This window comes from Hylobates moloch, unplaced genomic scaffold (genome assembly GCF_009828535.3).
Source record: "Hylobates moloch isolate HMO894 unplaced genomic scaffold, HMol_V3 SCAFFOLD_16, whole genome shotgun sequence".
Taxonomy (NCBI): domain Eukaryota; kingdom Metazoa; phylum Chordata; class Mammalia; order Primates; family Hylobatidae; genus Hylobates; species Hylobates moloch.
Window position 1 is genome coordinate 37,594,845 of NW_026652291.1, and position 16,828 is coordinate 37,611,672.

Sequence of the window (16,828 nt, forward strand, 5' to 3'; positions counted from 1 at the left end):
ACACCTGTAATCCCAACACTTTGGGAGGCCAGGGCAGAAGGGATCACTTGAGGTCAGGAGTTTAAGACCAGTCTGGGCAACATAGCAAGCCCTCATCTCTACAAAAGATTTAAAAAATTAGCCAGGCATGGTGGTGCACACCTGTAGTCCTAGCTACTTGAGAGGCTGAGGAAGGAGGATCACTTCAGCCCAGGAGTTTGAAGCTGCAGTAAGCTATGGTTGTGCCACTGCACTCCAGCCTAGGTGACACAGCTAGACCATGTATCTTTTTTTTAATTTAAAATAAAAATAAATTAAAAATAAATAAAAACAGAATACAGAATATATATATATGCATTCTTTTCCCACATCCACCCACTGTTAACATTTTGCCCAATTTACTTTATCGTTTTGCTAGCTCTCTCTTACCTACACATGTGTGTATGTGCATGTACATGTATGATACACAGTATGAAATCAGTATGTCAATCTACACTCCCATTTTTATTGCAGCACTATTCACAGTACCCAAGAGATGGAATCAACCTAAGTGTCCATCAACAGACAAATGGATAAATATGTGGTACATACATGCAATGGACTACTATTTCAGCCATAAAAAAGAAAGAGATTCTGTCATCTGCAACAACATGGATGGAACTGAAGGTCATTATGTTGAGTAAAATGTCAGACACAGAAAGACAAACATTGTATGTTCTCACTCATATGTAGAAGCTAAAAAAATTGATCTCATAGAAGTGGAGAGTAGAATAGTGGTTACTAGAGGCTGAGATGGTTAGAGGCAGACAGCCAAAGGTTGGTTAGCAGTTACAAAATTACAGCAAGATAGGAGGAATAAGTCTTAGTTTGCTATAGCACTTTAGGGGAACTATAATTTAAAACAATTTATTATATATTTTCAAATAGCTAGAAGAGGAGCTTTTGGATGTTCGCAACACACAAAAAAAATGATAAATGCTTGAAGTGATGGATATGCCAATTACCCTGATTTGACCATTATACATTGTACACACATATCAAAATATCACACCGTACCCCATAAATATATACAATTATTGTATCAATTAAAAATTGTAATAAAAGCAAAAAAAAACTGTTTGAAGATAAATTGATATACTCCCTATACTCAGTTGAAAAACAAAAAACAAAAAAGATTGAAGAAGCCTACCTGTAGCTAGAACAGAAAGGAGAGAATCTGCCCCTACTAAGGAGTCAAAGTATTTATATTCCTATTCCAAGTCAGCCAATTAGATAACAACAAAACACCTAAAAGGCTTGTAACTTCTGTTTGGATTTAAAAAAATAATTAATAAAAGCTAAGTGAAAAAGTATTAAAAATTATTCTGAAACTTAAAAAGTAAAAAGAATTTCCCAGTTAATCTTCCTTAAGTTCAATGTTTTTGCTATTTAAATAAGTAAGGTTATGACTGTGGATCACTATTGTAATAAACCTTATTTAAGCAAGTGGAACTTCAGCCCAAAAAGTTTATGTAAAATCGTATGATTCTGGCACCACCTGGTGGCAGTATATTCCAAAAGAAGAGGGGTGTGGGGGTGTGTGGGGGTGTGTGTGTGTGTGTGCATTTTTATTAATAACTAATTCACTCATGTATTTACCAACTATTTAATAGGCATCTGCTAGGCGTAGTTCACATAAATCTTTAAATCTCTCTTGGAAGACAGGAAATAAAATATAGTATCTAAAACAGGGTCCCTATCTCCAAGGAAAAAAAATCCACAGTTAAATTATGACTATCAGAATGTAAGAAAATAATGTGGTCTTGTTTAGAAGTTTCCTGAAAGCATTTATGTCCCTAGAACTTTCAAGCAAGAAGTCCTCAGGAGTGTACTGATAAACATTGTCTATCAAGTCACTACATTGTAAGCAGTTTTCAAGGAAAATAACTGCAGTGGTTTTAAAACGTCCTCAAATTCCTGACACTTCTTCCTTCAAAAGGTTGGCCAGGTGTAGTGGCTCACACCTGTAATCCCAGCACTTTGGGAGGCCCAGGTGGATGGATCACCTGAAGTCAGGAGTTCGAGACCAGCCTGGACAACATGGTGAAACCCATCTCTAGTAAAAATACAAAAATTAGCCAGGCATGGTGATGTGTGCCTGCAATCCCAGCTACTCACTTGAACCTGGGAGACAGAGGTTGCAATGAGCCAAGATTGTGCCACTGCACTCCAGCCTGAGCAACAGAGCAAGTCTCTGTCTCAAAAAAAAAAAAAAGTAGAGGCTAATTTCCCTTTCCTTAAATGTAGGCTTGACTTAATTACTCACTTCTAATGACGAAAAGTGGCAGAAGTAGTGGTGTGTAACTTCCAAAGCTAGGTTGCCAAAGATATCACCACTTCCATCTTGCCTTCTTCGAGACCACTCACCTGGGGGAAGTCAGCCATCATGTCATAAGACTCAAGAAGCCTGTGGAGAGCCTACCTGGGGAGGCACTGTGGCCTCCTGCCAACCACCAGCACCCATTTGCCAGTCATATAAATGGGCCCCTCAGAAACAGATCCTACAGCCCCTACCAAGCTTCAGATGACTGCATCCCTCACCAACAATGCTGAGCTAAGCCACTCGCAAAGAAACTAAGAAATAACCAATGTTTATTGCTTCAAGCCACTTAGTTTTGGGATAATTTGTTATGCAACAGTATTAATTAATCCAACAACCTATCACTTCCTAGAAGAAATTTTATCTATAGCAGAAAGTAAAAACAGCTCACTTTAGTTTAATACTATAATTTTTCCATATGTTAATAAAATTTCAAATTGTCCTTCCTAATTTATAAAGAGTGATCCTTTTTTAATTCCCCCATTTGTTTCATAATATTATTTCATAATATTTCCCACTTTCTTTTTTTTGAGACAGGCTCTTGCTCTGTCACCCAGGCTGGAATGCAGTGGTGTGACCATGGCTCACTCCAGCCTTGACCTCCCTGGCTCAAGGTCAGCCTCCTGAGTAGCTAGGACCATAAGCATGCACCACCACATGTGGCTAAATGGTTTTTGGTGGTTTTTTTTGGTTTTTTTTTTTTGGTAAAGACAGGGTCTTGCCTTGTTGCTCAAAGTGCTGGGATTATAGGCATGATATAATCATATATACAAAATATATAATGTTATTTATGTGCATACATATTACATATATGACATATGTGTATATATTACATATATGTGACATGTGTATGTACATATAAATATATGTATGCATGTATATATGTATATAACATATATGTATGCATTATATATAAAATATAAAATACATATATAAACACACCCAGCAATATTTATCACTTTCTAAGTTAATTCATTGAAACAGCAACCTAAGCAGATTTTAATCAGTCAGCAAGGATTGTTTTTAACACCTCTGTTTGCAGAGCAACCACACTAAGTACTGAGTGGAGAACCATATCCTTGAAGTACTTATAATTTAATTCAGATTACTGTTCAAGAAATAATTTATGTTTTTCAACTAAACTTTTTCCCTAGCTCTGAAGATTATAGGTCAATGGAAGAAGGTATGAAAAATTTTTCCTTTACCTCTGTGAGGGATCCACAAGCCACACCACCATGCAGGGCTTCGTCCAAAGCAGAAAGGGTAGTAGACAAGAATGCTGGTGAGAGATCAGCAGACCTTTGTGCTTTTATCCCATAAGCCTGAACAAGAAAATGATTAAGCTTTTTTTCAACCTCTATATATATTCAAAAACATAAACCAACTTTAATTCTCTAAATTTTAGCAACTTTAACCCTAATCCATCCTTTTCCCTTCTATTTTTTATTTGTTCAACAAATATTTACTCTGTGCCAGGCACTGTGCTAGATTATGGGGATATGACATAACAGAAAGAGACGTTGCCCTCACAGTCTTATGAAGTCAACCAGGGACTATGACATTAGGACTAGAAACCAGGCAATTACAACACAATTAATAACAGATACTGTAATAGGGAAAGTATAACTGATACAGATTTTGGAAACTTAATGGAATTGCCGGATGCCTGTGCTAAAACCTGAAAGAGCTGTTAGGTAGGCAAAGGAAATGTGACTATTCCTGCCAAAGAGGACAGAATGTACAAAGAAAGGTCAAGAAGCAAGAGAGGAAACAGGGACTAACACAAACTGTAAATATACAGTTCATTTAGAATGGTTGAAAGATGGAGTGTGGGTGCAGCACAGCAAGCAATGAGGCTAGAGAAGTAAGCAAGGGCCTAACCATAAACAGCTCTGTTGAAGATGCAAAAAGGAGTGACATGAACAAGTTATTTCAAACTCAGGTTCGTTTGTGAAGAACAGTGTGAAGGAAGGTGTGGTAGGCTGAGAAATGACCCCCCACCCCCACCCCTGGATATCCAAATCAAATCTCCAGAACCTGTCTGTGAATATTACCTTATTTGCAAAATGAGTGTTTGCAGATGTGATTAAGTTAAAGACCTTGAGATGAAGGGATAATCATGGATTATCCAGATGGACCCTAAATACCCACACTAATAAAAGAGAGGCAGAGGGAATTCAATACACACAGGAAAAGGTTATGTGAAGATGGTATAGAGAGAGAAGCAGCCACAAGCCAAGGAATGCTAATGGCCACCAAAAGCTGAAAGAGGCAAGGAAGGGATAATCCCCTAGAACCTCTGGAGAGAATGCAGCTCTGCCTACACCTTAATTTTGAGCCTCTGAACTCCAAAACTGTAAGAGAATAAATTTCTGTTGTTTGAAGCCACCCAGGGTGTGATTTATATTAGAACTGCTACAGGAAACTAATACAACAAATTATAATTTCAAAGACATACTCAGATTAGTTTGTGAAGAACAGCTTGAAGCTGGGATATCTGTCAGGAAGACATTACAGTCATTCCAAAGAAAAATAATGGTAGCTAGAAGAAGGTAATAGTGGGGATAAAAACTTTTGGTACTAGCAACTATATCTAAAGCCAGGTACACAGTACAACAGTCCCCCTTATCCACGGTTTCACTTCCCATGTTTCAGTTACCCCTGGTCAACATTGATCTGAAAATATTAAATGGGTAATTCCAGAAATAATTCGTAAGTTTTAATTGCACACAGCTCTGAGTAGCATGGTGAAATCTCACATCATCCCACCTGGATGTGAATCATCCCTTTGCCAAGTGTATACACACTGTAGACACTCCCTGCCCATTAGTCAGTATCTCAGTTATCACCTCAGTTATCAGATCCAAAAAACATAGTATACATATAGTTTAGTACTATCCAAATTTTCAAACATCCACTGAGGGTCTTGAAACATATTCCCTGTGAACAAGGGGAGAAACACTACATATCTGAAGTTTTTCCAATATAATACAATTCTGAAATTCTCCTTTTTTTTGTTCAAGACAGAGTCTCACTCTGTTACCCGGGCTGGAGTGCAGTGATGCGATCTCAGCTCACTACAACCTCCACTTCCTGGGTTCAAGCAGTTCTCCCGCCTCAGCCTCCCAAGTAACTGGAATTACAGGTGCCTGCCACCAGACCCGAATAATTTTTGTTATTTTTAGTAGAGACGGGGTTTTGCCATGTTGGCCAGGCTGGTCTTGAACTCCCGCCCTCAAGTGACCAGACCGCCTCGGCCTCCCAAAGTGCTGGGATTACAGGTGTGAGCCACTGCACCTGGCCCAAAATTCTCCTTTCTTATCCTTGGTGTTGTGTTTGTCCACAAGAAATTATACAAAGAATTCTGGTGATTTCATTTGTTGGTTTTGATCATTCTGATATATTTAGAACTACAAAAGTTAATACTCTATAAGGAAAATTGTTTTTTAAATTACTTTTATTAATCTTCTAGGATATTAAAATTTTACCTGATTTTTAAAAGATGTTTATTTTCTAATGTTCCTTTTATTCTTTTAAGGGCTTTTGACAACCTCCCTTTGTTAATGGTCTGCTTTACATTTCAGTTTAGTTTTGCCTGCTCCAGGGCACTGTCCAGTCGCTATGCTAGGATATGGAGCAAATAACATCAGCTCCTCTTAGATATTGCTGTGATTCAGGAATCATGAACAGTAAGGAAAAGGCGAGGATAGGAAGCTAATGAACATTTGTTACACATCTACTATGTGCTGTATTAAGTACTTTACATACATTATTTCATTTACACACAGGTATATTATCTCCATTTCACAAATGGTAAAAAAAACTGAGACTAAGAGATTTGCCAGATATTACTGCAAGGGGACAAACAAGAACTGTTGCTGCTTTTTTCCTAAAGAACATAACTTACCTAAAGCAAATTTGGAAAGGAAAAAAAAAGTTAAAGAAAACAGAAGTCAGTAAAAAATTCCACAATCCTGAGATAACCATTATTAACAACATACACCAAATACCTTTATAACGGTCATTTTTATAAAATTGGCATGTATACTATATACAATTTTGTAGCCTGCTTTTTTCACTAAGCGTTTATATCCTGGGCATTTCTCCTGTTATTAAAAATTATTGGCTGGGCATGATGGCTCATGCCTGTAATCCCAGCACTTTGGGAGGCTAAGGCAGGAGGATCAATTGCAGGCAAGATTTCAAGACCAGCATGGGCATCATAGCAAGACCCTGTCTCTGTAAAAATAAATAAATAAATATTTTTCAAAGATTTTAGTGCCTACATAATATTACCTAACATAAATGTAATATAATTTATCTCCTTTCTTACTATTATTGTTTCCAATTTTTTGATATAAGAAATATTTCAGTCAGCATCCTTACATAGACATTTTTGTCTATAACCTATCATCGGGCAATGTGGATGCATGTGGGGATACTTTCTCAAACATGCAAAGCAGCCCAATCTGTCAAAATTAAAGCACTTCACTTGCAATTTTAAGTGTAATTTCTAAAATAATAGATTTGGTAAGTCAAAAAAAGAATAATCCGCTGGGCGTGGTGGCTCATGCCTGCAATCCCAGCACTTTGGGAGGCCGAGGTGGGCGTATCACCTGAGGTTGGGAGTTCGAGACCAGCCTGACGAACATGGAGCAACCCCATCTCTACTAAAAATACAAAAAAAGGAAAAATTAGCAGGGCGTGGTAGCACATGCCTGTAATCCCGGTTACTCAGTAGGTTGAGGCAGGATCATGGCTTGAACCCGGTAAGCGGAGGTTGCTGTGAGCCAAGATCGTGCCACTGCACTCCAGCCTGGGCAACAAGAGCAAAACTCCATCTCAAAAAAAGGAACAAAATGAACTAACAGAACAAAACTTCAGAAAAGTAGTATGTATATAAATGAGACAAAGAAGAGTTTTGTGGTATGACACTACCAATTTTTCTTCTACCTTGGTGGCTGCTTCTTCTCAGACTCATTATCATCTAATCTGACCTGTAACTGTTGGCATCACTCAGGTTTCAGGGTTAAGTATACTTATCATCTTACTGTATGCACTTTATAGGCAATCACTCATCCATTCCGATAGCTTTAACTATCATATTTACACCAATGACTCCCACGTGCATGCCTCGCCTTCAAGGTCCAGGTCCATATATTTAACTGCCTACTTCCCATCTTCACTAAATGTTTTATAAACATCTTAAATTAGACAAGTACTGGCTGGGGGCGGTGGTTCACGCTTGTAATCCCAGCACTTTGGGAGGCTGAGGCAGGTGCATCACCTGAGGTCACGAGTTCGAGACCAGCCTGGCCAACATGCTGAAACCCTGTCTCTACTAAAACTATAAAAAACTAACCAGGCATGGTGGTGGGTGCCTATAATGCCAGCTACTCGGGAGGCTAACACAGGAGAATCGCTTGAACCTGGGAGCCTGAGCCGAGATCTCGCCATTGCACTCCAGCCTGGGTGAAAAGAGCGAAACTCCATCTCAAAAAAAAAAAAAAATTACACAAGTACTAAATTGAATGTATGATCTGCCTCCCTCAAACCTGCTCCTCTTCCAGTATTCCTGATTTCAGGAAATGGTACCACTCAGTTTTTCAAAGCAAAAGTCAGGGAATCATCTCTGACATTTTCCTATACTTCACCACCACCTCAGCCAAACAATCACCAAATCCCATTAATTCTCTCTCCTAGGCTCAGCACACTGGCTCACATCTGTAATCCCAGAACACTGGGAGGCTGAGGTGGGTGGATTGCTTGAGGCCAGCAGTTTGAGACCAGCCTGGCCAACGGCAAACCCCATCTCTACTAAAAATACAAAACTTAGCCAGGTGTGATGGTGCATGTCTGTAGTCCCAGCTACTGAGGAGGCTTAGGCACAAGAATTGCTGGAACCCAGGAGGTGGAGATTGCAGTGAGCCAAGATCGCACCACTGCACTCCAGCCTGGGCAACAGAGTGAGACTCTGTCTCAAAAAAAAAAAAAAAAAAATTATCCCTCCTAAATATCTCTCATTTTAATCAAAACTATAACCTCTGCATTAATAAGTCACCATCACTTTTTGTTTGTAATACAGTAATAGTACCTAACTAATCTTCATGAATATTTTCTTGCTCCTTTTCAATCCCTTGTCCACGTCCAAGACTGATTTTTTTAAAACACATATTATAGTATACCCTTTTATGAGTTTCCATTGCTCTTGGAATAAAGTCCAAATCAAAGCCCTAATAATCTGACTCCTGCTTACTTCTCTGGCTTCATCTCTTACCACTCTCTTCTTCGCTGTTATGTCCCACTCACGCAAGCCCCATTCTCCTCTTCCCAGGGCCTTTGCATCTGTTATACCCAATGCCCAGTAAGTCTTCCCTGCCCATCTCCCTTCCCAGCTCCTTTGCCTATCTCTCACCTATTCATCTCTCATGTTTTAGCTAAAGTATTGCTTCCTTGGAAGGGTCCTCCTGACCCCCCAAACTAAGTAATGTCCCTTATAAAGTTTCAAAGTCCCTTATGCTTTTCCTTCATAGGATTTAGCACTATTATAATTAACTAATTATTTCTGAATTAATATTATAATGTCTGGCTTCCCCCACTAGACTGTAAACTACAAGAGGGCTGGAACTGTATAAACTTGTTCACCATGATAGCCTCAGTGCCTGACAAAGTACCTAATACATGCTTGACATTCAGTAAATACAGGCCAAGAGAATAAATGATTGAATAAATGAGCAAAAAAAATTTCCTGAAGAAATGAACTAAAACTAAGCCAACGCACCAACGACAGGAAAGCAGAGAGCCAAATTATGAATGAACTCCCATTCACAATTGCTACAAAGAAAATAAAATACTGGGCCGGCGCGGCGGCTCACGCCTGTAATCCCAGCAATTTAGGAGGCTGAGGCGGGCGGATGATGAGGTCAGGAGATCGAGACCATCCTGGCTAACACGGTGAAGCCCCATCTCTACTAAAAATACAAAAAATTAGCCGGGCATGGAGGTGGGCGCCTGTAGTCCCAGCTACGTGGGAGGCTGAGGCAGGAGAATGGCATGAACCCAGGAGGCGGAGCTTGCAGTGAGCCGAGATTGCGCCACTGCACTCCAGCCTCAGCGACAGGGCAAGACTCTGTCTCAAAAAAATAAAATAAAATAAAATAAAATACCTAGCAATACAGCTAACAAGGGACGTGAAGGACCTCTTCAAGGAGAACTACAAACCACTGCTCCAAGAAATCAGAGAGGACACAAACAAATGGAAAAATATTCCATGCTCATGGATAGGAAGAATCAGTATCATGAAAATGGCCACATTGCCCAAAGTAATTTATAGATTCAATGCTATTCCCATTAAACTACCATTGACATTCCTCACAGAATTTTAAAAAACTATTTTAAAATTCATATGAAACCAAAAAGGAGCCTTGTATAGCCAAGACAATCCTAAGCAAAAAGAATGAAGCTGCAGGCATCATGCTACCCAACTTCAAACTATACTACAAGGCTCTAGTAACCAAAAGAGCATGGTACTGATACAAAAACAGACACATAGACCAATGGAACAGAATAAAGAACTCAGAAATAAGACCGTACACCTACAACCATCTGATCTTCAACAAACCTGACAAAAACAAGCAATGGGGAAAGGATTAACAAATGATGCTGGGAGAACTGGCTAGCCATATGCAGGAAACTGAAACTGGACCCCTTCCTTACACTTTACACAAAAATTGACTCAAAATGGATTGAAGACTTGAATGTAAAACTCAAAACTATAGGAAAAAAAAACAAAACCTAGAAGAAAATCCAGGCAATACCATTCAGAACATAGGCACAAGCAAAGATATCATGACGAAAATGCCAAAAGCAATTGGAACAAAAGCAAAATTGACAAATGGGATCTAATTAAACTAAAGAGCTTCTGCATAGCAAAAGAAACTATCATGGTAGAAAATGGGAGAAAATTTTTTCAATCTATCCATCTGACAAAGGCCTAATATCCAGACTCTATAAGGAACTTAAACAAATTTACAAGAAAAAAAAACCAAACAACCCCATTACAAAGTGGGCTAAGGACATGAACAGATACTTTTCAAAAGAAGACATTCATGTGGCCAACAAACGTATAAAAATAAGCTCAACATCACTGATCATTAGAGAAATGGACATCAAAACCACAATGAGATACCATCTCACACCAATCAGAATGGCAATTACTAAAAAGTCAAGAAACAACAGATGCTGGCAAGGTTGCAGACTAATAGGAATGCTTTTACACTGTTGGTGGGAGTGTAAATTAATTCAACCATCATGGAAGACAGTGTGGCAATTCCTCAAAGACCTAGAGGCAGAAATACCATTTGACCCAGCAATGCCATTACTGGGTATATACCCAAAGGAATACAAATCATTCTATTATAAATATACATGCACACATATGTTCCTTGCAGCACTATTCACAATAGCAAAGACATGAAATCAACCCAAATGCCCATCAATGATTGACCGAATAAAGAAAATGTGGTATGTATACACAATGGAATACTGTGCAGCCATAAAAAGGAATGAGATTATGTCCTTTGCAGGGACATGGATGGAGCTGGAAGCCATCATCCTCAGCAAACTAATGCAAGAACAGAAAACTAAAAACTGTGTGTTCTCACTTACAAGCGGGAGCTGAACAATAAGAACACATGGACACATGAAAGGGAACAACACACACTGGGGCCTGTTGGAGGTTGTGGGAGAGAGGGAGAGCTTCAGGAAGAATAGCTAACAGATGCTGAGCTTAATATCTAGGTGATAGGAAGATCTGTACAGCAAACCACCATGGCACACATTTACCTATGTAACAAACCTGTACATCCTGCACATGTACCCCGGAACTTACAATAAAAGTTGGAAAAAAAAAAAAAAACTAAGCCAATGTTTAAGGCAGTGCTGAAATATAAAGAATGCTACAAGAATGAATGTAAACCATAGGAGAAAGATGGCTTCTTGAACTGTATTTGGAATTGTATTAAGATGGCAGCTGAAGGTAGTGATGGAAGCAGAAATTAAAGTTGAATTTCGGGACCATGCTCTCTATTTATTAACGAAAAATATGCCATGGATATTGACCAATTAGAATGACAGATGACAAATTAAAGGTTTTTCTGGTGCTTTACAACCTTCAAAATAATAACCAGTTAATCTGAATCTAGTCACAGAATCATTGCATAGTATTTTAACTTCTGTTTTCTCCCATAAAACAAAGAAAGCTGTTCAAGCAATGAAATCATGATAAAGCTAAGACTAATGCCAATTTCTAACTCCAATTCTGATTCTCCTTCTGACTATCCTGTCTTTAAAATATTTTCCTCAGATCACAAGATAAATCTGAACAAAAGAAAATATCTGTTGTTTGGCCAGGCACAGTGGCTGATGCCTGTAATTCCAGCACTTGGGGAGGCCGAGGTGGGAGGATCACTTGAGCTCATAAGTTCAAGAACAGTCTAGGCTATGTGGCAAAACCCCATCTCTACAAAAAACACAAAACTTAGTTGGGCATGGTGGTGTGCACCTGTAGTCCCAGCCACTCGGGAGGCTGAGGTGGGAGGATGGCTTGAGCCTGGAGGCAGAGGCTGCACTGAGCCAAGATCACAACACCATACTCCAGCCGGAGCCACAGAGCCAGACCTCATCTCAAAAAAAAAAAAAAAGAAAGAAAGAAAATATCTGTTGTTCAAATATCTGTTCATTGTTTTTAGAAGTTTCCAATGACACTAACGTTCCTTCCTTCTCCCCTTCTTCAGAGAATTGTACTTCATTGTTCAGTGTTCAGTAAATTTCAAGATAAGATAGTAAGGTAAGAAACTTACAGTCCACATAAATACATTTGCAAAGCACTGAACAGAATTTTAGGAAACTCTTACTGTGAGAAAACAAGATATTTCTATCATGCTCCAAATCTACATTTTGAAAAGCTACAGTCATGACACAAAAAGTCTGAAAAAATGTACAATTTGATGAGGGCTTTTGTAAAAGACTTCAAATTTTCTTAAGAGTAAAGGATAAATTTTTAATTACCTTTATTCAATCAATAAGCATGTATAAGTACAATTATGTGTACTTTATGATCTAGAGCAAGTGATGATGGTAAAGGTCAGTATATCAAAGAAAGGGGCATTCTAAAATTAAGATTATAATTTAACTATGAGGCCCTCAAATACTACCTAATCAATCAGAGAAAGATGACCTTTTGAACTACTGCTATTGGCTACAGAAAAAAAATAAAAACTTTCTGTTGCTCCCTAATTCCCATATTTAGAAATTGTCTCCCATGACTTTATAAACGACATAAACTTTTCACATATAGGCTAGGCACGGTGGCTCATGCCTGTAATCCCAGGACTTTGGGAGGTCGACGCAAGCAGATCACTTGAGGTCAGAAGTTTGAGACCAGCCTGGCCAATAAGGTGAAATCCCAGCTCTACTAATAATACAAAAATAAGCTGGCTTGGTAGCACCGTGCCTGTAATCCCAGCTACTCAGGAGGCTGAGGCAGGAGAATCGCTTGAACTCAGGAGGCTAAGGCAGGAGAATCGCTTGAACCCAGGAGGCAGAGGCTACAGTGAGCCGAGATCATGCAACTGCATTCCAGCCTGGGCAACAGAGCGTCTCAAAATGGAAAAAAAAAAATTTTTCACATGTATTTTCCTTAGAGAACTAACTTCTATGGTAGAAAACTCAGTATTTTTGAGGTACTCATCTCTATTTCTGCACGTGCCTCATCCCTAAAAAAACATGTTTAATGAGATGAGGAATCATTCATAATCAAATCATAATAAAATATAAATATACCGTTTGCATCTTTGGGGCACAGGCCCTGCTGACCATACATAGAAGTTCATGGACACCTCGATAACTCAGACCAGTCACTTTCATAAGCTCCAGTGGGGAAAGACATAAAAAGTCCTAAAGAAACATAAAGAGAGTATTTTAAACATATGTGTGTAACAAAGATACTAGAGTTAAAAGGAAACCTTCAATTGATACTGCTTACGTAGACAAAAGTGTAATTTATCGCAGATCAAAGATTTATACATTCATTATAGTATTTTCCCCATAAATATGACTTAACTAAAAGTTGTAATGACACAAACTTATCTTCTAATTATCCTGTTTAGTTGGCATACACCAGAGGATACACCAAATAATATCACATAGCACCGCATCCAATCCAGGTGTGTATGAGCGCTACACTCGTGCCAAAAAGAATTTGGGTATAAATATATGCCCAGAAAGTGTCAGGTTGAAAGAGTTTCTTTCTTTCTTTCTTTTTTTTTTTTTTTTTTTTGAGACAAGAGTTTTGCTCTGTCGCCCAGGCTAGAGTGCAGCAACACGATCTCGGCTCACTGCAACCTCCACCTCCCGGAGTTAAAGTGATTCTTCTGCCTTAGACTCCTGAGTAGCTGGGACTACAGGCGCTCACTACCATGCCCGGCTAATTTTTTTTATTTTTAGTAGAGACAGGATTTCGCCATATTGGCCAGGCTGGTCTCGAACTCCTGACCTCACGATCTGCCCACCTCGGCCTCCCAAAGTGCTGGGATTACAGGTGTGAGCCACCGTGCCCAGCCGAAAGAGTTTCTTTCTAAGCTAGAAGTTCACTCAGAGATAATATTTCATAGTTGAAAAAGAATGAAACTGACTATAGGATGAAATAACAAATTTCATACTTTTAAGAATGTTTCCGAGTATAAATATGTGAATAAGTAAATGTATAACAAAGGAACCGAAGTTATCTTTAACACAGAAAGCAATTTAAAAAAAAAATTTGCAGGATGCTCTGTGAAAATGTCTTATTAAAGATAAAATCAGGCCAGGCACGGTGGCTCATGTCTGTAATGCTAGCACTTTGGGAGGCTGAGGGAGGCGGATCACTTCAGATCAGGAATCTGAGAGTAGCCTTGCCAACATGGTGAAACACCGTTTCTACTAAAAATACAAAAATTAGCCGGGCGTGGTGGCATGTGCATGTAATCCCAGCTACTCAGGAGGTGGAAGCAGGAGAATCACTTGAATCGGGGAGGAGGAGATTGCAGTGAGCTGAGATGGCACCACTGTACTCCAGCCTGGGCAACAGAGTGAGACACTGACTCTAAACAAACAAACAAACAAAGGATAAAATCCTAAGACAAAACCTTAAATCTAGCCAGGCACAGTGGTGTGTGCCTGTAATCCCAGCCAGCTGGGAGTTGAGGCTGGAGGATTGCTTAAGGCTAGGAGTTCAAAATCAGCTGGGGTAACATGAGAACCTAGTCTCAAAAACAACAAAGAACAAAAACAACCAACCAAAACTTTCAAAACTTATTTACCCTGCTAAGGAGGATTTGCTTCACCACGTTGCTTAAAAATGCAAGATCTGCTCTATATATTTCTCATGCTCCATCAATAAGAAAATGGTCTATTAAATTCTTTTGCTTTTAAGAGAAATGATACATGTTGAATAGTATCTCCTCATTTGAGTCCTATTTCTCATGTAACTATAAAACAGTAGCTGTTACTTCACTGTATGCCATGACCACTCTTCCCTCAAAATGCAAAAATACTAAATTTGGGTAAATGAAATCGCAATTGGAAATGCACCCAAGGAGGCTTGATATTTACAATTAGCCTATGGAAAAGCACCATCATTTATCTTTTTTTTTGTAAGCCTACATTTTCATATTTCAAGTTTAAGAGGTATTAAGGTATAAAGTTAACTTGTGCATAAAACTTCTCAATAAAAATGTTAAATAAAATTTACCTGACAGGTAAGGATCTGATGTCTACTCAGACGGTCACACAGCTCTTGTGATAAACCCACTCGTTTTAGTTTCTTGCTACCCATGCCTCCAGATCCAGCAAAGAAAAGAAGAACCATGAAAAAAACAACAGAATATAACGTAAGTGATAGTGAATAGGCTATCCAAAACAAAATTTAAAATTCCTCGTTTCTCCATATGCAAAATGAAACATATTGTGTTAAAAATACTACTGATAAAGGAATACTATAGAACCTTCTTAAATGTTTTAAATAGGAGAGACAATTGTTTGCCAAACAGGCACACAGAGAAACAAGGCAACCTCAAATATAATTTCACACAATTATTTGATATTTACTACACGAATATAGTACCACTTCACATTTGTAGAGCATCTTAAAATGTTCAATACATGTATAAATTTTATTTGAAAATGTAATTAACTTTCAAGGCATATTTCCAAACAGAACTACTAGAAAGTCTATTGCACTGTAACAATTTACATTGCACTGTAACAGCAATAGGTATATTTATTGAGCACCTACCACATACCAGGCACTGTTCCAAAACTTATCTAAATTATCACATTTAATCTTCTCAACAGCCCTAGAAGGAAAGTAGATTATTAGCCCCTTTTTTTACATATGAGAAAACTAAAGCCTGGAAAAGTTAGCTAGTCCATTGTCGCCAGAAAACATAAATGACTGATCCAGAATTTGAACCCAGGCAGTCTGATTCTGAAACCTATCCTCTTAACCATTACACTCTACTCCAAGTCCATAGTCATATTTAACTCTTCCTTTTTCTAGGAGTCAGAACACACCTTCTGAATCAAATGAGATTTTATCACTGCAGTAGTAAAATGTTCTTTTTAAATATATATTTTTTATATATATATTTTATATATATATATATATAGAGAGAGAGAGAGAGAGAGAGAGAGAGAGAGACAGGTCTGGCTCTGTCACCCCAGCTGGAGTGCCGTGGCTCGATCTTGGCTCACTGCAACCTCCCCCTCCTGGGCTCAAGCAATCCTCCTACCTCAGCCTCCCAAGTAGCTGGGACCACAAGCGTGCACCACCATGTCTGGCTAATTTTTGTATTTTTTGTAGAGACAGCGTCGCCACCATGCCTGCCCAATTTTTGTATTTTTTGTAGAGACAGGGTTTTGCCATGTTGCCCAAGCTGGTCTCGAACTCCTGGGCTCAAGTGATCCTCTCGCCTTGACCTCCTAAAGTGCTGGGATTACAGGCATGAGTGATCAGGCCTGGCCCAAAATGTTCTTTACTACACTAGCTGCTTATAGTCTCACATGCAGTTAAATTTCACTATTGTACCTTGCTAGGGGTAAATGAGGCTCATGAAAGGTTTATCTTCACAGAGCTAAAAAAGAATTACTGTGAATCTCTTAATGCATACAAAGGAGAAGCTGTATATCTCATTGAGATGGTAAAGAAGTATCCTCTGGAAAGAACTGAAACAGGAACTCTTCATGGATCCAAGGAATAAAGCAATATAGTTATCAGAAAAGAAGTAACATTTTGGAATGAAAATATATGTACACTGAGAATGTACATATTTGTTTATTTCCAATACCATGGCCCAAATTTCTGTTTAACACCTAAATTCTCTGAATCAGACTGAATCAATCTCTCTCTCTCACACACACACACACACACAATATACATACACAATATACATA

The 16,828-nt window shown here is 38.6% G+C and overlaps 1 protein-coding gene across 4 annotated transcripts in view; it reads right to left on the bottom strand.

The window, feature by feature from the left end:
* Positions 1-16,828, bottom strand: part of RAD51B (RAD51 paralog B) — a 730,112-nt gene that overhangs the window by 711,092 nt on the left and 2,192 nt on the right. For all 4 annotated transcript variants that reach the window (XM_032179312.2, XM_032179313.2, XM_058429428.1 and 1 more), the window contains exons 2-4: positions 15,129-15,214; positions 13,181-13,294; positions 3,544-3,660 (exon numbers count right to left, since the gene is read on the bottom strand). In XM_032179312.2, the coding sequence (XP_032035203.1) occupies positions 3,544-3,660; positions 13,181-13,294; positions 15,129-15,212 (315 nt within the window). In that variant the 5' untranslated portion in view covers positions 15,213-15,214. The remainder of the gene's footprint in view (positions 1-3,543; positions 3,661-13,180; positions 13,295-15,128; positions 15,215-16,828) is intronic.